The sequence below is a fragment of the Biomphalaria glabrata genome, chromosome 8, assembly GCF_947242115.1.
Source record: "Biomphalaria glabrata chromosome 8, xgBioGlab47.1, whole genome shotgun sequence".
Taxonomy (NCBI): Eukaryota; Metazoa; Mollusca; class Gastropoda; family Planorbidae; genus Biomphalaria; species Biomphalaria glabrata.
The window spans coordinates 28775702-28799152 of NC_074718.1; the positions used below are offsets into that span (position 1 = coordinate 28775702).

At 33.9% G+C, this 23451-nt stretch overlaps 1 protein-coding gene across 2 annotated transcripts; it reads right to left on the reverse strand.

Annotated features, from left to right (window-relative positions):
- Positions 1-2728: 2728 nt before the first annotated feature.
- On the reverse strand, positions 2729-11121 carry LOC106061643 (G2/mitotic-specific cyclin-A-like). 2 transcript variants are annotated; one of them, XM_013219825.2, is made up of 11 exons: positions 10967-11121; positions 9345-9517; positions 8713-9010; positions 8490-8608; positions 8141-8230; positions 7914-8047; positions 7746-7821; positions 7253-7381; positions 7042-7158; positions 6815-6948; positions 2729-5284 (listed from the first exon to the last, which is right to left on the reverse strand). In XM_013219825.2, exons 2-11 carry the CDS (start codon positions 9501-9503, stop codon positions 5233-5235), a joined length of 1308 nt encoding a protein of 435 aa, XP_013075279.1. In that variant the 5' UTR covers positions 9504-9517; positions 10967-11121; the 3' UTR covers positions 2729-5232. The 2 variants fall into 2 exon arrangements, with proteins under 2 accessions (XP_013075279.1, XP_013075280.1); XM_013219826.2 differs by lacking the exon at positions 10967-11121 and adding an exon at positions 10746-10944.
- Positions 11122-23451: the final 12330 nt, after the last annotated feature.

Consider the following 23451-nt stretch of genomic DNA (forward strand, 5'->3'; position numbering starts at 1 on the left):
ACCATCCTTCAAACTAAAATTATTTCATACAGACCTAATTGATACCGGTAATTCTAATTTACAAATACAAACCTATGCATATAGTGTTGCAACTTTTCTTTGATGAATCCGTTATTTTCTAATACTAAATATTTTGTTAACATTCACTGCTATAATAATTCAAATAATTCTTTCTAATTAAATTTTTTTTTTCTACTTTTTAAAAATAACAATAAAACTAGAAATTATGTAAAAGGGGGGAAAGAACTTCTAAGTTATCAAATAACAACACCCTTTGTTTTGTACTGAACATATTCAAACCTTGCTGGGTTTTGTAAACAGCTTTTTATATTTTAAAAATAAAATAATTTTTACAAAGCTTATATGAACTCACTCTGGTAAAAAGTTTGTACATGCTTCTCTGACACCTAATCTGGGATCAAGCTGAAAATTCTCAGTTATTTCATTTGCCTGACAATACAATAATCAATTTTAAAAATTAACCAATTAGTTAATAACCTCTTGGAAATTATTTAATTTGATATCTCAAACAAGGGAAAGAAATTGTACTTGACTGAAGAAGCGGTATGAGCTGATTTGTCCCCTTTATAGGTTGTTGTCTGAATGTTAGTGAACACAAATATGAAGGACAAAGAAACTTTAGAAACAATACATAACTCTACAATCTTATATGTTCTTAAGAACTTCACTAGCAGAGTGTTTACAATGTTGGCTTATGATATTGCAAATTTAGGTAATTCCCACCTTTTTTTATATATAAATACTGTTTGTTTTTTTATTGTTAGTTTACATCTATTACACATTTAATTACACCACTGACCCAAACTAATTGATACACTATGCTTAATATAAGCTTTGTTGTTTTTTTAAAACATTTTCTTGTTATTGATTATGGTTGAAAATTTGGATTCACTCAGGAAAGTAATTGCTAATAATAAAAGCAGAAATGAAAAAAAAAAAAAGGGGGGGGGGGGGCTGACTGGTTAAGCACTTGGCTTCTGAACCTAAGGTCCTGGGTTTGAATCTAGGTGAAGACTTGGAATTTGAATTTCTGGGTGCCCCAGAGTGCACCCAACTGAATGGGTATCTGACTTAGTTGTGGAAAGTAAAGGCCTTTGGTTGTGCAGTTAACATTATATTATAACCTGCTCATTAACCATTGGCCAAAGAAACATGACCCTGACATTATCTACCCTATAGATTGCAAGGTCTGAAAAGGGAACTTCACTTTTTACTCCAATAAGGAATTCCAAAGTTATTTTACCAGAAGCTTTAGTACTGCTACATTAGGACTCCTTATGGAAAAAGTCACTGGTGCAGAGGATTTAAAAGTTTGGCTTGTTAAAAAAATAACGAAACACCTTTTTTATAAGGCATTAGCATTATTTTTAATTAGTGTAAGCAATATTTTACAAAGCTGTGTTGAGTGATATTGAGCCTATAGACTAAATATTTCTGGTTCTATATCTCAAGGTTACTTCTTGCCTATACTAAGTTCATTGATCCAGTGAAACAAGACCTATAGAAACCTATCTGATTTTCATCATTATTTTTTTAAATTGGTGTTTGACATCTGTCATGGTATACAAATTTGGAATGTTAACACAGGCGTAGTCCAAGCATAACTTCTACATCAGTGTTTACATAATTCGTACCATGTTTAAAATTACTGGTATGAATAACCTTTCTAATTTAGATATTTTGAAAAGATTTTTGAAGGGTCACACATTTCAGCTTTTAAAATTTTCTGGGTGCACCACGTCATCCTATTAAAGCTATTACATCAATCTTGGTAATAGGTCAAGCTGTTTGTATAATTAATGTACCAATAATAGTATGTGATTTACACAAAGGGCAAAATATCAGCATGTACAACCATTACATACCCAAGCGAATTGTTTAAGTTTTTATCTTCCTTATGAAAGGTTCTGACAAGTAATCCTCTATCTGCTGAGATCAACTGCACAGTGGTTTCCAGATCAGGCAGTTCACCATATAGTTTTTCTTCTATAGGAAGGTTCCAGGGCCATTGAAACACTAATTCAAGTTGATAGTCTAAATCATCATGATCTGCATAAGCAATGAACATGAACTAGCATGGAAAGCGTCTACCATTTCCTGTCCTCATATTTTGTATTTATAAAGAACTAATTAAATCCTGATACACCCAGCTCTGAAGAAAATTAGCTGTTTTTTTTAAGCTAAGAAACTCTACAAAACATTTTGTTATTAAATACTTTTATTAGTACAAAAGTTTAAAAATAAATTCTTTGACAATATCATAGAAGATTAGTTCAGTATAAAAGACGAAGTCGAGGCAGAAGAATTACTCTGAACTAATTGTCTACAATACATCAGAGACTAAAATAAATTGGTAAAAAAAAAAAAGCTATCAACAATCAAATTTGTCTAAAAAGACAAATATTTCATTAAAAATGTTCTATTACAAGTGGACATAAACATAAAATGCATATAATTTTGCTCAGGTGGGATGTAAATACAAAGGCTAAAAAAAGCCTGTTATAAAAATTACATGTACAAAAAAATTTGATTTTAATTTTTTTAAGTACCATCATGTTTTGCAAATTCCTACATAAGATATTTGTTCATGTTAAGCATAGTATGTTTATAAGCCATCCCTTATGATGTGATGAAAATGAGAAATGTGTATGATTGTGGTCTTCATATTAGGAGGTTTTTTAGAGATGGAAAAGTAAAATAAAAAATATACATTTCCATAAAAAGAATAGATACATCTTGGTGGTTCTAAAACTAGAGTAATAAATATTGACAGATCTTAAGAGCAGATCAAAAGCCAGACAAAAGATGGATCGGATACTTAGCAGATCTTTGAAGCAGAAGATAGTTCTGTACACTATATACAATACTCACAAACATTACACCGCGCTTTCAACACACCATAATAATAGAAACACTTAATGATTCTACTATACAATTTTATACAACTCGACTTGCTTTGCATAACTAATGGCCAGTAATCACATTTATAAGCCAGTGAAACTTTTGAAGCTGGTAAAATTAATGTTAAATGAAACAGGATACTCTATACGCCAGTAAAATTACCATGGAATGTATCTGGGTAATATGCAAGCTATATATTAGCCATGGAAGCGGTTGTGAATTAATTATTTCAGCTGGTACTGACCTGATAGCTATACAAAGCAGAAGCCCAAGTTCTATACAATAAATTGTAACTCCTAAACTTATATAATGCATTATGTTTTTACCCTACTCAATAATGCAATTTGTTTCAATGGAAGAAATGATCTAAGTATTGATGGTAACATTAAGTAACAGGCTATTTTTTTAAATAACAAGATTACAAGTGACAGACAGTAGAGACAAGAATTACTAGTTATCAGCGACAGGAAAACTAACTAAAAGACAATAACACAGTCATGCTAAGACTAAGTGACAGACAGTGAGATGAGCAGTAAGGATATAACACAGTCTGGTTGGTTCAGTTTATCAGTGACAGCAAGGTTAGAAAAGCATTAAGGACTATAACACAGTCTGGTTTTGAAGTTAATCAGTGACAGACAGAAAGAACATTAAGGATTATAAGTTATATAAATTAATGAAATTTAATTTTTATTTACGCTTACTAGTGACAGCAAGATGGAGAAATGCATTATGAATAGATGTTTCTTGTTAGTTGTCAGAATTACAGTAACAAATAGATGTATTAAAGATTAGAGAAGATATTTTAAAATTAGGGATAAAGTACAAGAGAATTAGAACAGATACAGAAAAATACAAGATAGATACAACATAGAGATATGGTACAACAGTTTCAAGGAAAGATTTAGCAGTGCAAAGTTGTGTCAAGTAACAAGATATAGATCCAAGGCTGTGAGAAAAAGTAAAATATACATCAAGGTAAAATATACATGAATAATAAAAATTTCATATAAAAATATTTTGATGATAAAAATGAATGAGCTATGTTAAATGAATGATTAGATAATCTAATGGGCTGTACAGTAAGGCTGCCTGATCTTGAACACACTATGGTAATACATGGAAGTAACAGTTGAGTAAGGCACTGTAATGCATTGTTTAAACCAAGGCACTTTTAAAATAATCCAAAACATTTGATCAAAAAATCCTGCTTGGAAAAGCTGGTTTATAAAACACTTGCTATTAGAAATAGGTTCATAAAAATGTAATTACAGTAAAAAAAATCTAAACAAACAAGAAATTAGTAAACACTAACAAAAATTTGTGCTAACATTTTTTAAAACGGTAATTGAAATGAAAAAAATTAAAACAAAACTGAATTCAAATTTTGATAAGATTTCCCAAAGCTGTTATTGGTTTTAAAAATTGATTTAATTAAATAGAAATCCAAGAAAGCTGGTCAACCAGCACCAAATTGGTAAACTGGCTGATACTCACACTTAAAACTTTTTTAATGTATAAAATTACAAATTTCTTAATTATATAATGGATTCAAAATAGTTGTTCGAGGGCTCAGTATGTCTACAACAAACAATAATCTAGGTTTGATCATTCAAATTTGTACATCGTCTTCAGAAGGTTAACAGAAACTTACAAATAAACAGCAATAACTTTTAGACTAATTTGTGATCCAAATATTAAGTAAATACTTTAAACAGGCAAACCAAGTTCTGAACTCGTTATGTTCATAAAATTTTGATTTTAAAAGTTGAGGTATTACTGTTGAATACAAAATGAGGACATACTCAGCCCATATGTAAAAAGCAAGTAAGAAAAACAAGCCACTGCAGTATAGTTCCATAATCCCAAAGAATCTTGTATAAAGCATTTTTTTTTAAGACTCCTTGCAAATTTTCAAACCTCCCAATCCAAATCATCTAATCTCTAAAATTATATAAATATATAAAGGAAGTTCCCTAAATTGCTTAAAAAACATTTTCTCTTATATAATATTCTTAAAAAATATAAATTTTTTTCTTCTCTTTAAAACATATTGCACTATTTCGTATCACAATATCTACTTTTACAACATCCAAAATGACCCAAGCTACATTTTTACTCAACAAACAAGTTTTCATTTGTACATTTTTAAGAAAGTCATTTTTGATAATCTCATAAGTAACTTATAAAATGTAATCAAACCTTTGTTATGAAATAAAACAGTTTTGTTTGAGTCAATTCCCGGATTTGTACAAGTAGATAAGTGCAGAAATCAGGGATCAGCAGTCTCTCTAGTCTTAAGATCTGGTTTTAATGAATAGCCAGTACAGCTGGTGGCTCCACTAATGCAACTCTTTGAAACCTGGTAAGACAATGCCAAAGGTTACAATTTATCCAAATAAAAAAAATTGTATACTATACACTACTACCAGAGGCATGGTGGCTGAGCTATAAATGCTTGGCTTCCAAACCGGAGTCCAAATCCTGAAGACTGGAATTTTTTAAAATGTATGTACCAGAAAGCTAAACCAGACGAGTGGACAGCTATTTCGCTATTTTACAAAATGGTCATTATGCAGGTGTAATGCTTTTTGCTTACTGTTTCATGACTAAAATCTAAAACTAATCAGAATTAAACATGTTTAGCTTTGCAAATAACTGCGCTCATGTGTTTACATTGATTTGGAGTGGTTTTACATGAAACTGGCAGATAAAAGGTAGGGGCATAATTTTTTTTTCTTTCTCTAAGTCTGAACTGAAACTGAACTGTCTTTACAGGCATATCCTCTTTTGATGCGAATTATTTTGATGAAAAATGGAGTTTTCCAGAACGAACTCAAATTTTCAAGGGGGGTAGAGTAACTAAAACAACTACTAACTTTTTTATTTTATTAAATAATCTAACATATTTGATTTTATTTTAAAGGAAAATGAATGGGCTACAAAAGTAACATAAATTAAATAAATTGTTCAAACAAAAATATTTTTCATTAATTTTAAACTGAGTACGGGAAAAGAAAAACAATTCATAAAAAAATTGATATACTGAAAGATTTAACCTTTTAAACATTTAATCCATAAATATTAAAAAATCACAATGCTTGATTTACTTGACACATTTAATCACTTCAAATTTCATAAAAGATAAACAAATGCACTAAGAAATAGTATTTACATTTTTCAGGTCCCTGGAAATAAAACTAAAAAAAAGAGGAACCCTTAACATAATGTCTATTTTTTTTTTAAAACGTCGGTACTGCATCGAATTTACTATCAAAACAAAGAACAGTCCAACATCCCGTAAATAAAAAAAAAAAAAAGAAATAAAATGTTTAACATAAAAAAAGATAGTGAAATAATGTGAAATAAATAACATAAACCAAGTTACTCGCTGAGAGTAACGCCGCACTGACCAGCACTAGCAAAGTTACTCGCTGAGAGTAATGCAGCACTGAAAGAGTTACACTACAACAGTTGTGCTGAATACAAGTACAAGACTTAGGAAAAGGAAAGTCTCAGTTTTAGTTTTTTTATTTTGTAATGCTTTACTGGAAGAAAACGTCTGGTTCAAGCCAGTGATAAAAATAGCATTCTGTAGTTTATGGTCAGAGAATATTAGATAAAAGGATGTTACAAAAGGTAGGTATATTTGAGCCATTTAAATATGCATATATAATTAACTTTTTTAATGTGAAATACAAATGAAATGATCAAGATGTGAAGATTATACATCGCAGTATAAACTGTATAGGCATTAATGTAAAGAATTGTTCTTCGATACCCTAAGAATGCTTGTACACCATGTAAATCATATGTATAAAAAAAAAAGACGAGAAAATGCAAAATAGACCAGTAACTAAAAGAAAAAGAACAAAATTCAAAGAGAACTTACTTTTCTTGTTTGTACTTCTCAATAACAGCTTGTTGAGGCATGGTAGATTTTCTTGAATAAAGACGAAACAGACACTGAACACAATCATTGAGACTGCTCAAGGAATAGCCACTAAATTTCTCCACATTAGCAGGCTGTAAAAACATGTCAATAACAATTATTTTATCTTTAGTACTTGAACAAAACTAGAATTATGTGAAAACATATTTTTAAATTAAGATACTTACCCATGGATCTTTGATATCCAGAGTGCTCCTAGCCAAAACAATTGCACTGGCTGCAATCACACTTGGCCTAAAGTCCAGAAACTCTTCAACCTCAATAAGCGATAGCTCTGTCAAGAACTGAAAATAAAATTAAAAAATTTTTAATGTAAAAAAAACAAACAACTTACTATTAACTATAAAATAGACTAACCAACATACAAGCCATACATACATGGGTAAGACTTTTTGCTTTCTCTGTCATTTCCAGCAAATCAAGGAAGCGCTCACAAAACCAGTTAATGGTAGGTACAGCCACTTTGAAATTCAAGAGCTTTAGAATCACACTTTCCATTTTCAGTACCTGAAAGATATACTAGATATCATTGGCAATTTCCAAGACAAAGAATTGTAAACAAATGTAAGAACAACTTAACAGAGTTATTTGGTAATCAAAACTTTCCAAACAATGAACACTAATTTTATATAGATGTGTATTAAATCAGTAAATATTTGAACAAGCACTAGAAAATATTTGATTGTTAACATTAGATTTGAGTAATAGAATCAAATTTGTTTCTATTAAACTCTAAGTCCAACTGGTTTTATGATTCAGAACACTTGTCACAGAATTGTAATATATACAACATCCTTGTGAACTGAATGCCATTGCCACCAAGTGTTGCAACAAGTTTGGAAAGCTTTGCATAGGACACAAGCCTATTTACCTGACTTCTAGTGTATGTGTCGTCTGTAATGTAAACAAATTCAGCCACATCAGGTGGGTAGATTTCCTCATATTTACTGAAAAAAAATACAGGAATTTTTTTATTCATACTTTTCTAACAAAAGCTTGTCATGTGATGGCATTCAAGAAATGACAAGAAAAGACTTACGCGGCAATGAACATACTAGCAGCCCCAACCAGCTGAAGCTTGGGCCTGTGCACTCCAACTAGGCTAAGAAAGCGGTCAATGTAGCTGATAGCCAAAAACAATGTCTCCCTTTGAAGCTTGTACTCCTCACCAACCTTAAAATAATACATCCATGATTGAATCCTTTTCTCTAATGAATTCATGTATGATAAATATATTACAAAGAAGACTATGTCAAGTTATCTTACCTCAACCAACCAGTCCACTAAAATGTTTCTCATTGAAGTGCTTACATCAGTTTGCTTTCTCATGTATGTTCTCTCTGGTCTACTTGCAGGCTTTAATCAAGAAAGAAGAACATATTTTCTTCAATGAATGTTATGTAAACCTAAAATTATAGGAACTTAAAAAATTATTTTAAAAAATGAAAAAGGAAAATTTGCTATAAAACTGAATTAAAAAAAACTATTTTATTGTTTCTGGTGTCATTAGACATTAAATGGCATTACTAATACCAAATAGATTTTTTAAAATTAGGAATTAAATCAAGGCCTACATTTTAAGCACCATTTTCCCAAGTAATGAGAAAAATGTTACCTCTACTGCTCTCAGATAGTTGTAAATGTCATCATTATAGGGATCTAATCCAAACTCATCAGGCCTGCAAATACTAGCTTCTCTATCTTCTTTTATACTGTCTATCAACATAGGAGAACCTAGAAACAATGCCAGATATTTATATATATGTGTGTGTGTATAAATCTAAATATGCTAACAAGATTATAAAGACTTAAATTACAAATTAAAATTTTAAATTTACCGTCTAGGTCTGGCACTTGAAGTTGGCGAGCAATAGCAGGAAAGGCATTGTTTCTATTCAATCCAGCCACTATGTCTCTGAGAACCAGGGGTTCTTCTGGAATCAAGTTTTCCTGGTCAAGCATGGACTCTTCTTTAATTTGAGCTTCATGTCTAACAGTAGTCAAAGGTCTAGCTGGAGCTGGGGCAGCATCTTCAAAAATATTAAAACTCATCCCCGAGCTGCTTGGCTTCTGGCTATTAGGGGGTGGCACATTTTCTTGACCACTGAATCCTGCTTTACTTGGAAGCACAGAATGCTAAATAGATAAAGTTAAGAAATTAGTACCTGACAAGCCTACTTCATATCGAATGTTCAGTTATCTTGCCACCAATACAAAATTCAAAATGAAAAAACATTTTCATGAAATTGTAAGGAAGAAAGAGTGATAACCTATCAGCTTGTCTTGACTGATCCACAAGTCAAAAAAAAAAAAAGATGGGAAACTTACACATTTCTAATGTAATCTCTGGGTATGCAATACCTAGGTTAGTGTACTAGCAACCTGACTTTCTAGGGAAATTGGGATGCCTGGCCAGTAACCAGATCTAATTATTAACCTGGATTATTTGTATTGTCATATATCTATTTACCTTGTCTTTAGCGATCCGCTGAGGTTGCTTTCGAATTTGGTTTGTTACATTTCCTAAAGCTGTACGCCTAGTGCTTGGTTTCTGGGAAACATCCTTAGCTCTATTCTGATTTTCTTTCAAGCCAATATTTCTTGCATTACCACGAACATGTAGAGACATCTTGACTGTTAAAACTAGAACAATGTTGAAAAAAAGATGTCACAAAACTTAAAATGATAATCCCAATGTAAAATTGAACAAGTTTGAAATAAAATCCACTTTTTAAATTAGAGCAAGCTGAAAAAGAACAAGACCTAGACTAGATTCATCTACTAATCTAGACATACACACATACAATGATTAATCTAGATTCTAGATCTAGCTAGATACTAGATCTAGACACTAGTGTGTCACTAGATCTTAGTCTAGATCTAGATTTCTTGTATTAGATGTATATATCTAGATTAATCTAGATTCAAGATCTATATCTAGAACTACTATATATATAAATTAAATTTATTTTAAATTATATTAGAATCTCAGTCAGTTCAGTAGTGGATCTAGTAAACCCCTGTAGGGCTGTAGATCTAGATACTAATAATATCTAGACTGTCTAGAGAGTATATAATATTTCTTTCCTAATATTTAAGAATTAGAATAAACCTAGACATCACATCTAGTCTAGCTGTCTAGCTGTAAACTCTAGATTAGATCTATTCTAGACAATTTAGTAGACTAAACTATTGACTATATTAGATTTATAATCTAGATTTAACTAGAACGACTAGACACTACATATAGATCTAGAATCTAGGTCTAGATCTATATTAAATAATCCTATACTAATAATATACTAGTATATAGACTGTCTACTACTATTACTAGATCTAGATATGGAATCTAGGTTTGATTATTGAGATTATTAAATATAGACTAGATCTATACGTCTATGAGTCTACTATAGTTAGTGACCCACAGTCACTAGATCTAGAATAGATCACAAAACTAGTCTCATGGTCTAGCTCAGTAACTTAGCTAGACCATAAGTCTAGTTTTGTGATCTATTCTAGAACTAGAACACTAAGTTCTAAGTAACTTGGTTTACTTAGTAATTAAGATCTCTAGATCTAGACTGGTCAGACTAGATTAGTGATTAAGAGTATGTTCTAACAGTTCTAGTCTAGTAGATCTAGAGTCTATATAGAATCTAGTAGAAGAGTAGAGAGAGATCTAGATTTAATCTAGACCCTCTATACTCTATATCTATATATTTGTAAGACTAGATCTATAAACTATAACATGAATATTAGATCTATAAATTCTAGATCTTATATGATATTGTGTTATCAATGTCACTGTGACTGAATGTGAATAATCCTGTACTGAATGAATTAATGAACAAATGTGTAGAGTCCAAAATACCTCGAATTCAAATTTATAATTTTATATTCACAATCTAGAATAGTCACTTTTTGCTTTTACAAACTCCACAAAGAGCAATAGTCTACAAAATCAAGATCTATAATATAACTTTCCAAGCTGAGCTAGAATCTAAGTTCCACGAAATATAATACTGCTGAATCCCTACTCGAACACTACGAATAATGACCAGTCCATCTGACTGAGGTAGCCTTTATACTTACGATTCGTGCTCCACAAGAAAGAAGTGGAAAAAAAATTTGCCTTAGAACCTCAATTACTCTATGAAGTAGCCCCAGTGTTTATTGTTGAAACGAGGCAGCCAGTCAAATGACCCGCTTCGCTCAAAACAGCCAATGGGGAGAGAGTTACCAGTAGCAACGTTCATTATTTCACGTGAAATGAAAGCTTTTTATTTTAGCTTTGATTTGTGTGTAACATTTTTATTTGCGTCATGCAACTTAGAAACGATTTGTTCTAAAAAATATATTTGAAAAAAAAAAATACACACTTTAAATGTCCCAATAAGAAAGTGCATTTTTTTCGCATGATTTTTTTTGTTCCGTTCCGTTGCTAGGTGGACAAAAACTAGACTCATTCTAATTCTATATTGATATATTGAGATGTCTAGATTCAAGAATGGAAGATCTACTAGAGTCTAATTCTAGATTTATATCTAGATCTAGATAGATCTAGAATCTAGATGTTTTATTGATCTATATTATTTCATAATATTTTTTATATTAAAAAAAACCCACAAATTAGAATTATAAAAGAAAACGATAAATGTCATTCATTTGTCAAATGATTAAATGACCACGCCCCTTGACAACGTAAACATTTTTTTTATTAATCGCGGAATATTATTTCAGAATCTATATTTTTAATTGTTTGAAGAAAAGAGGGTGGTGAGGTAAAGAGTTGTTTGTTAGTGAATTAAAATGGTTATTATTTTGATCACTATTGTTACTTCTTTTCTTGACCTTTTTTTTTTTTACAAAAATATCATTTAACTTAAATAGGTTTACGAATATTTCAAGATCTAGAATGTAGCCTAATGTTTGCTCAGGCGTCAGTAATTTACAATAATTTAGTAATTGATTTAGTGGGTTTATGCCGATTGGGGGAGGGTAATAATTAGAAGGTTTAGATGAAAAGAAAAGTGAAGACTGGGGTGATATTTTCAAGGCTGTAGGTGCTAAAAAAACTTTTTTAAGGGATGTTGTTAGTCGTGCATATGAATGGAGCGGGAGTTGGACTGAGCTGCATAAAAGGGTGCCTACGACCACTTATAGAATTACATACTAAAGCTTTGTTACATAAGGTAATTCGTGCTTTTCTTCACACATTAAAAAAGCATATTTTCATTTTAGCATGTGTTTTTTTTTATTGTTCTTGAATGCATGGGCGTAGCCAGGACTTTTTTTCAAGGGGGGGGGGGGGTTAGCTTGGGCAAGAGACCTTTAAAATCTCACCTAAAATAAACAAAATTGAAGCAAAAAATCACTCCAAAAAAAATGAGAACGAGGAAGAAGAAGAAGAAGCAAAAAATCAGTCACAAAATCCCCCCCCCCTCGGGCCTACGCCTATGATTGAATGACAAGAAAAGAGCTTTATTTTTATTTTAATGAAGGTTTATGTGTAATACTCTACTCTATATACTTTACTAAAACATACTATAATCTAAATAATATAAAATATTAGTACATCTATTACTCAAAAAATAAATACCAATAATTGTAGGAACTAGACAAGTTCTGTCGTTGTTAATTATTATTCGATTCTCACGCCGACCTTTGTCCTCCAAATCCTTTATGTTCTTAGAACGTATCCTCCGACCAGCCCATTGTTTGAACAATCATCTCTTCATCACGCTCATCTGAGTAAATCAAAGCGGCTCTAAGATCTACTGTGAGTCGGCGAATGATCAACTATTCATTTGATTCCTACCATTTATGACTCTCATTTGCAACATGCCTTCGTTTAGTGCCCCGAAAAAAAAGATAAGTCACCCTTGGATCTAGCTCTTTTGATTACGACATTTGTTGAGGGTCGTAAAAAGCCCACTCCGTAGAGGTGAAGAGGGTTTTTCTTTTAATGATCTGACCGAATTTTCACACCGCCTGGCTTTGTCTTTGCTGGCCAACCTCTTACGGCATTGTCTCTTACGATGAAAGTTACTAATGGCCATTCACCATTGCCCAATCTTGTGCTGGTACTAGATCTAGATGTTAATGTTAATCGGTACTTTGTACTTTAGTGCCGAAAGAGAAGTATGATAAAATAAAAAAAAAAAAAAACGTGCGCACACAAAGATACGTACAAATATTGTGGTGAAAAATAAAAAATAAAGGCACATTTCTAATTTCCCTGCGCAAGGACAAATTCATATAAGTATTCTTTCATTTCTAGTGCTATCAAAACGGAATACTTGAATTAATCAAGAAAGCAATGAGTTAGTAGAGTTTCTCTCTAATCATTTACAAATGAATACACTTAGTGGGCCTGCTTAGTGGATAGACATCTTTTTCTAGTCTAATCTTTCCTATTGGTATCTTTTAACTCTTTCTCTCCGTAATTATTTTCCTCGTTCAGATAGAATTATTCATTTGTATTTCACTATCCTTTTAGGACTAAACTTCAATAACTTTTTTTTTTGGTTATCAGAAAATGTTATATTTGGTATCGAATTATAGGGGAATGCCAGCTCTTTTTACACAATAAAAATTAAAGTTTATAAATTCAAAAAACAATTTAGTTTAATGGGGTCAAATAAACGATGACATCTTCAATTAGGAGAGAAAGAGTTAATGAACATCTGTAATTTATAAGATGTGCTATTATATCTTTTAAAATGTTTTAGGTATGGACTAAACAAAAGATTTAATCTTAAGATTGAAAGTTAAAAAAACAAACAAACACGCATGTACTAAAAATAAATATATTTTACAATTTAAAACGTTGACAAATGATATAGGAGTTAAAAGGTAGACTACATGTTTTCTGGTGGATGGGATTAGTTTGACCTCATTAGGCTTCTCATTTGAATTTGTTGATTTTTTTCCACCATTGAATGTATCGCCTCCCTTGTTTATTGTCTCACGGCTCGCCATTGTCGCAAACAATGAGATTATCCTAAAGCGGCTATCGCCTTACGCTCTTAATCGTGTTTCAATTTCCTGAACCCATTTTTGTCTCCCCCCTTTTGTTTTTTTCGCTATCAAGTGTTGACATCCAGCCTAGCACTCACACTCCCTCACACACACACACACACACACACGCACATACGCGCAACCCTGGGCGCTCCTAGTCTCGTCTGCGACTTTTACTTATTAGAGTCTGCATAGAGAAAGATTCGTTTGGACCAGATGAAGTGGGAGGACGAAGGGAACTCTTATGCCTCTTGAAACAACAATCCTTCGAGCTGTGTTTTCATCACACTCCAGGTACACGTTTCAATTTTAGTTTCAAATTGAAAATCGCCCCCCACCTTTCCATTGACTTGGCTTGTTTGTTTGTACGAGAGAGGCTCCAACCAGAGGGCTACGTCCAAGCCCATTGCCCTAGAAAAATGAAAGGTGTGTGTAGAGGGGAGGGAGGGGTGTCCTCCATCCGTTCATCCCCCCCCCCCCCCTGAAACGTGTTAAGCGCTGTAGTACTGTAAATATTTTGACATAGTCATAACCCCTTCCCTCATGCAAGACAAGATACATATAGATCTATCTAAATGATATCTTTACAATCCACACTTATAGAGTGTCTCATTACCAGTCGTCTCCCCCTTTGTTTGTACTCAAGCCTACGAAGGTGGAGATAATCAACGATGGAAACTACTCGGTATACAATGGGAGGCAACTTATGTTTACTAGAATGATGTAATACTAGCACGCCTCCCCTTCCCGCCCCTAAGATACTTCAAGTTAAGCTTGAAGTGAATAGTTTTACCCCATGTATTGGGGATTTTTCATTATAGAATAAACTAATTTACCTGCATTGTCTTTCTCATACATTAATTTGGAAGATTGGTTTTAACGTCAGCAACTCATGTGGTAGTGTGTGGGGGGGGAGGGTCTTTCAGGAGCCAGTAGGATAATTGTTATGATTGTTTACATTGTTCTTTGCTTTATAATAAAGTTGCTGCAATTTATTGGAAAGGGTTTATATTAATATAAAAAAAAGTTGTTCATCTGTCAAAGTCCCCCAATCGATGATGGTTAACCAAACATATCTCAGTCAAACAGCAAATGGTCGGTGTCGATGCCCCCCCTCCCCTCAAATATAATGAGCCAAAGTAAGCTTTTTTTTAAAGTTAAAAACAAATCACTGTACAGACGGACTGACTGGCAGCCAAGCAAGGCTTAATGTAGACAACCTTCAACAAGATCAATATTTTCTTATTGCCCGGGTGGTTGATGACGAGAAAGAAACTTAAAGTGTAAAAACAACTTGAAGGACTTAGGCTCCGTCAATAGAGTTTAAAATTATCTGCCATTAATTTATCTTTAATTGTTTGTAAAGGCCTCGATCTTTTTTTTTTTTTGAGAAGCACTCACAAAAGAAATCTAGTATTTGTTATACCGTCCACCAAAAATGTCACGCTTAAATATTTTGACAGCTCCCTACATTATAACAAAATATTTGGTGCTACAAAAAAAAATATTTTGAACATTACAAAAAATGTATTTAAAAAAATTGGCATGTCCTTGATCGAATTCAATGTGAATAACATAGGTATCCATAGGTCGTCTTGACCTTCCTCCTCAGGTTACATACTGTTGAGATACGACGGGGGGACGCGGCCCGTTTAGCTTTTTATTTTAGAAGTAGTTAAAGAGAAGAGTGTTTTCAAATGTTTCGGATGTTCCTTTAGATTCCGAAGATAATTACATTCTAGCCCATACCTCCCGCAGGACGATGGGGGATAGCAGCGGGCAGGGTCCGAACACGGGACCTTCGAGACCACCAAACGACAGCCCATAGCGAATACCACACAACCAGGCAGCCATTCAACCAAACAGCTCACAAATATAAAGTAACATAAAGTAATGGAACAAAACAACACCAAAGGAACAAGTACAAAGTGGACATAACAATACAAAATACAGAGGTTCTCAACCAAGTAACTTGCATCGCTTCATTCGCTTGGGAAAGTCCAGAAGCAGTGAGCTGGGTAGCACGAGATAGATTTTGAGACTATTTTAGCTATGCGAAAACATACACATACAAAAGCTAAGATCCAAGAATGAAGAACGTCTTGATTAAATAAACAGTGAAATAAGTGAACAAAATTTAAATCTTTAATTCATTTGAAACCAAGATTATTACATCTCTAGGAGCGACTTTTTCTGAAGAAGAGTCTGTAACCAAAATTTGAATCCTGACTATCGGACAGTAAGGGGTTGTATGACTCTGTCACTATAATGATTGCACAATCGAATAACGTCTGACGACTTGTGGGCGAGGGGATGGCTACTTTAACATTGGCAGTGACAGCTTCATCAGACCGTGACTTCTACAACACGAGAAGCTCTTAACTTGTCACTGGCGACGTCGGACTCTTGAAGACTTTTCATTTCCTTCTGTTAAGGTTATGCCATACAATTGATTGACAAAACTTGTACAAAACAAAAGTTCTTCAACGACAAGAATACAGCTTTAATTTCATTGAGATTAGTGCAGAATTGAATAGAATAAATCTAGTTCATCGCTGTATCTTCTCTCCCAGTAACACATAGTCGCTAACTGGGTTCAAAAAGTGTCCAACCTTAATACGCTAAAAAGAAAGAGAAAGAGAGGGGGGAAGGAGAGCGAGAAAGAGGGAGACAGAGAGTGACAGCGAGATAGATAGATAGATAGATAGATAGATAGATAGATAGATAGATAGATAGATAGATAGATAGATAGATAGATAGATAGATAGATAGATAGATAGATAGATAGATAGAAGATAGATAGATAGATAGATAGATAGATAGATAGATAGATAGATAGATAGATAGATAGATAGATAGATAGATAGATAGATAGATAGATAGATAGATAGATAGATAGATAGATAGATAGATAGATAGATAGATAGATAGATAGATAGATAGATAGATAGATAGATAGATAGATAGATAGATAGATAGATAGATAGATGATTGCTTGAAGGCATGTAGCATTTGTTTAATATGCATATTTTTAGCCCAGTGAACGGTTTACTATTGAATCATGACTCCAGCACAACGACGAGATGTCGCCTTTGCACTTCCCCACGGAGGCACACACTCACGCTGGGTGTGTTCATTAAGTCCTTAATTACTTAATATGACTATCTCCTCCACTTCCCAAGTACAGGGGCATTCTCCACGGTAACCAGTTGTTTGACCACTCGGCCACTACTTCTAAAGGCTGCTCGGGGAGACTAATTAGCTTCAATTAGCTAGCCTAATAGGATCGACTCTGCTAGGCTTACTGTTGGACTAAAAATGTATGCAATAATTCGTTCAAAGCTTCCCTTGCGTAGAATCACGTTAAAGATATAATAAAAGAAATGAGATATGAGATATCTGGACACTTGACCTTCATTTTCTAAATATGCCTTTGTGAGATTTTAATACGAGTGCAACTTTTCCACCAGCAGCACCTAAACTATACAAATGGAAAATTGTTAAACATTTTTGTTCTATATTTTCATTTTTATTTTCACTTAAAAAAATTAAAAAGTAAAAAGAAAAGTTTACAAAAAAGTAAAAAGATTTTTTGTTTATTTGTGCATGATGAATAGAAACTAATTTATAAACATTTTATTTTTTTTTTACGGTTGTATTTTTTAAAATTTAAGACTCTTGTTCGAAGTTCTAATTTTCAAATTTCCATTAAAATTGTGTTATGGTTAAAATCAAGGCTTTGCATAGAGAAAGCATGGTGTACAACATATTTGAACTCCCCAAACTGAAAGTTAGTTTTAGATTAAAAGTGGGAGTGGCCGAACTAATCTGTCGAACAACGACGTTGTTATCCGCTTAGCAAGTCTAACCAGAGATCAGCTTGACCCATCCTCAGGGATTAAGAGGCACCCCAGATGTGTCTGGGAAGAGGTGGGGGTGGACGAGACTGCCAGGCGGATGTGTGAACATGAGACCTAGATACTAAATATCACAAGGACACGCAACCCATCGTTGTGTTACGTAACATCTCTGGTCCCAGGGCCGGATTTACCTATAGGCAGCACAAGCTTAAGCTTAGGGCCCCCAATAAATATTTAGCACTGGCATATAATATCTGGACATACAAACTAATAAGGAGCACCATATCTCAAATAACTTAAGGTCTTTTCGAGTCTTTTCATTTACGGCACTGCCTAGTTCTTTTTTACTATTTGCCAAAAAAAAAAAAATTGGGACGAAAAGCATGTAATAACTTGAAATTTTCCTTCTTTAAAAAATTAGTTCTGTAACAGCCTTCCGTGTGACTTTAGTGCTAGCTCAAAATATACTTATTTACTATATTATTTAGTATAGTAAGTTCTTTCGCTCGCAGCACTTTGGATGGCTGCTTGGTCGTAGGGTGTGATATACCGATTGACCTGGGCTCGCACCATGTCTGCCCCCATCCCGTGAGTCCTGGGAGAGGTTAGGGCTAGCGCTTATTAATCTTCATATGTGAAGACATGCATGCAGGGCCGCCGCTACCTATATACAGATAATGTAGACTGGGAGATCTAGATGTAATTTTTATACTTCATTTTAATGCCTTGCCCTACTATATGCATGAAGCATGACTAGATTGGCCTAGGGACACACGTAGGACGTAATTATCTTTTTTTTTTGTTGAAGTAGCGCCGGTATCTTAGAGTTGTGGCCCACCGAAGACACATCCTGCATTCTCCTTCCTTCGTTTTTAAAAATAATTTTTAACAAAAACTTAAACTTTCAAGTTGGCATTAAATGCGAAAACCATCAGAAAGCATATTCTTAACATTTTTTGTTTCATATCAGTGGCTAGATCATTTCACTGGAAAAAACGATGACAATTAATGTTGAGCAATAAACAAATTTGGTCTAACCATTGGATTTTCATCTTATATTTGAACATTTGTAAAACAAAAATGTACCCCTTCCCACCCCTTCTCTCATCCTCCTTTATTTTGTACAGCCTAACCTAACTCCAACGACTCGTAGAAATCAAGGTGTTCAAGTCTCAAAAAAAAAAGCACGGCCTACTAGCCATCTGTTTACAACACGGCCAGTGGGATTCCAGCAAGGCCTCCATATATCGGACATGTCAACAATGAGATGATTACCCCTGTTGAGATGTCAGCAATCTAACCCCGGTGTGGTTTACATCCGACTGACCATTGTCCATCCAATGTCCGGCACGAACGACTTCAGCTCACAATGTGAATTAGGCGAGACAGTTTTTTTCCCCTCGTCTCTCTCTCTCGGTCTTTACAGAATGGAAAGTACAAGTTCCGGATTTTCCCGTTTAGCAAACACTAGTGAAACAGTTGGGTTATGTGCTGGGGGTGACAACTATATGGCTGATAAATGATGAAGACAGAAAAGTTTTTTTGTAAACATCTTACGGCATCTGAGATGTTGGGTGTAGGTTTGAAAGAGTGACTAGAAGCTTCATTTGGAATTAGTCACACGAGGATACAGGTGTTCAAACATGACAAAACGTAAGCCCTGTTGGGGGGGGGGGGGGAATAAGAATCTACTACTTGGGCTAGCTCACTTATTTTGTTTGACCAAAAGGAATGAGGGTTTTGTAAACTACATGAATTCACTTCCCATCTAATTGCGTCATGAGGACGCAATGGTAACAAGCATAACTAAGTCTATCCATTTCACTCGTACAAAAGTAACCCTCTCTAGTTTGTTCTTTTTTCTCAAAATGCTTTACGTTTCGTATGTTCCTTCAGGTTGAAGAGAATCTACTTCCTAGTCCAAGCCTCCCGGAGGATGACGGGGGTTGGGCAGGATATGAGTCCGGGACCATCAAGACAACCGAACGACAGTCCAGGGTGCAAACCGTACGACCATGCAGCCACCTAAGTCACATTACTTTATTCTTTTTTTTTTTTACAAACATATTATTAATTGTATAAGTCATGTCAGTTATTGTATATCTGCTCTTACTCAAAAAGAGACATCATTCCCCAATCTCGTTTTATATAATGCATCTACTGAGAAAATATGACCCCTCTCCGATTCGGGCTACTTTGGTTAAAATATCGGTTAGCTACAACACCATTACGCCCAAATATATCCCATTGTTGCTAAATGGGGCATGTTGACAGAAATGCCCCTTAAGGAGACGCCTTTAATACCTATTGAGACTATTGTTTAGGTTTAGGGTAAGGCTCAACATGAACATGAAAAGGCTATTGTGGTACTATGTCTTTCTGTGTATTTGAGCAGTTGGAAAGTTAGGTCCGTAAAATTAATATTCATGTTTTAGAAACGCTTTCGCTTTCCTACATAATATCATGACGAATATACAAACGTCTAAGCGCTATTTAAAACAGCAAAAGATTTTGTGACACAGAAAAAAACAAAAACAATCGTCGCTAAAAGAAGGATTTTGTGCGATTATCGCTCTTAGGCTCCTGTCCATTTAGGGAATACGAATTATCTCCCGCCCCCCCCTTTTTTTTTCCCATTAACCTCATTTCCCCCCCTCATCATTGTTTTAATGTAGCCTACGATTAGAATGTTGCTGTTCTTTGATGGTACAATAGTAGAAATGGTGGAGACTTAAGTTAATCGATTTGGGGGTGCATTGCGCTCCTATTAAAAAAACAACAACAAAGAACATTTGGATGGCTACTAGGTCGTGTCGCGTGCGCTTCTGACTCTCATCACGATTGTCCCGAGTTTGAATCCTGTAATAATCTTCATTTCTCGAGAAATGTGCAAAACTTATAAAACAAATAGAATAGAAAACAACATTAAAGCACATTTTAAAAACATATATTCTAGCAAATGTAATAATTGCAATAAATGTGTTTATTAATGTATCATGTCATGTGACGACTTGTATTTATTTATGTATCATGTCATGTGACGCCTTGTATTTATTTATGTATCATGTCATGTGACGCCTTGTATTTAGTTATGTATCATGTCATGTGACGCCTTGTATTCCTTTTAACCGCGAAACAGAAAAACGAAAGTGACTGGGAAAGACCTTGCACTATTCACACCGTAAAGTCCAATGCATTATTTTTCGGCTCAGAACCGGACACAACAGAATGAGACAACATATGTTCCGGAAGTCGGGACGAACGAAACCTGCCCTTGTGGAGCATCACCAGAGAATGCTGACCATGTCCTGCAAAACTGCATACTATATCAAGAAGCCCGAACAAGACTGGCTCAAAAACCCTCCTATAGAAAACAATACGGAGAACTGCCTGATCTGGAAACCACTGCGCGGTTCATCTCAAATATAGGATTACTGATCTGAACCCTCCGAAATGTCAAATGAGAAATAAGAAGGAGAACTCCCAAAAGTGGTCCAAAAAGAAATGAAAAGAAATAAAGTTATCCTCTGCTCTGTCGTCTGTCACTTAGATATTTGTTTCAATTTCCTGCAAATTGCAAAGAAATTAAACTTGGTATGTTCAAGCGTCTGCCAGATTGAATCAGCATATATCTTACAAATTTAGAGTGGACAAGATTGATTGTCTGTCAGTTCCGTTTATTTGGCATCAAGTTCAAATTAAGTATATAAAAAAAAACGACTTTATGTGTCATTTCTTTTGATTGTTTCCTGAGAAAAAAATCAATTTAATAATAAGGATAAAATACTATTTGCGAAATAAAACGAAAAATAAATGCATTCAATTTATTTTTTGTTATTTAAAGGGTGCAAAGAAAAAACGGAAGGGACCGAGAGAGACAAAGAAGAGAGAAGGCGAGAGATAGAGAGAACGAGAGAGAGAGAGAGAGAGAGAGAGAGAAAGAAGGAGAAATATAGGATTACTGATCTGAACCCTCCGAAATGTCAAATGAGAAATAAGAAGGAGAACTCCCAAAAGTGGTCCAAAAAGAAATGAAAAGAAATAAAGTTATCCTCTGCTCTGTCGTCTGTCACTTAGATATTTGTTTCAATTTCCTGCAAATTGCAAAGAAATTAAACTTGGTATGTTCAAGCGTCTGCCAGATTGAATCAGCATATATCTTACAAATTTAGAGTGGACAAGATTGATTGTCTGTCAGTTCCGTTTATTTGGCATCAAGTTCAAATTAAGTATATAAAAAAAAACGACTTTATGTGTCATTTCTTTTGATTGTTTCCTGAGAAAAAAATCAATTTAATAATAAGGATAAAATACTATTTGCGAAATAAAACGAAAAATAAATGCATTCAATTTATTTTTTTTTATTTAAAGGGTGCAAAGAAAAAACGGAAGGGACCGAGAGAGACAAAGAAGAGAGAAGGCGAGAGATAGAGAGAACGAGAGAGAGAGAGAGAGAGAGAGAGAGAGAGAGAGAGAAAGAAGGAGAAATATAGGATTACTGATCTGAACCCTCCGAAATGTCAAATGAGAAATAAGAAGAACTCCCAAAAGTGGTCCAAAAAGAAATGAAAAGAAATAAAGTTATCCTCTGCTCTGTCGTCTGTCACTTAGATATTTGTTTCAATTTCCTGCAAATTGCAAAGAAATTAAACTTGGTATGTTCAAGCGTCTGCCAGATTGAATCAGCATATATCTTACAAATTTAGAGTGGACAAGATTGATTGTCTGTCAGTTCCGTTTATTTGGCATCAAGTTCAAATTAAGTATATTAAAAAAAACGACTTTATGTGTCATTTCTTTTGATTGTTTCCTGAGAAAAAAATCAATTTAATAATAAGGATAAAATACTATTTGCGAAATAAAACGAAAAATAAATGCATTCAATTTATTTTTTGTTATTTAAAGGGTGCAAAGAAAAAACGGAAGGGACCGAGAGAGACAAAGAAGAGAGAAGGCGAGAGATAGAGAGAACGAGAGAGAGAGAGAGAGAGAGAGAGAGAGAGAGAAAGAAGGAGAAATATAGGATTACTGATCTGAACCCTCCGAAATGTCAAATGAGAAATAAGAAGGAGAACTCCCAAAAGTGGTCCAAAAAGAAATGAAAAGAAATAAAGTTATCCTCTGCTCTGTCGTCTGTCACTTAGATATTTGTTTCAATTTCCTGCAAATTGCAAAGAAATTAAACTTGGTATGTTCAAGCGTCTGCCAGATTGAATCAGCATAAATCTTACAAATTTAGAGTGGACAAGATTGATTGTCTGTCAGTTCCGTTTATTTGGCATCAAGTTCAAATTAAGTATATAAAAAAAAACGACTTTATGTGTCATTTCTTTTGATTGTTTCCTGAGAAAAAAATCAATTTAATAATAAGGATAAAATACTATTTGCGAAATAAAACGAAAAATAAATGCATTCAATTTATTTTTTGTTATTTAAAGGGTGCAAAGAAAAAACGGAAGGGACCGAGAGAGACAAAGAAGAGAGAAGGCGAGAGATAGAGAGAACGAGAGAGAGAGAGAGAGAGAGAGAGAGAGAGAGAGAGAGAGAGAAAGAAGGAGAAATATAGGATTACTGATCTGAACCCTCCGAAATGTCAAATGAGAAATAAGAAGGAGAACTCCCAAAAGTGGTCCAAAAAGAAATGAAAAGAAATAAAGTTATCCTCTGCTCTGTCGTCTGTCACTTAGATATTTGTTT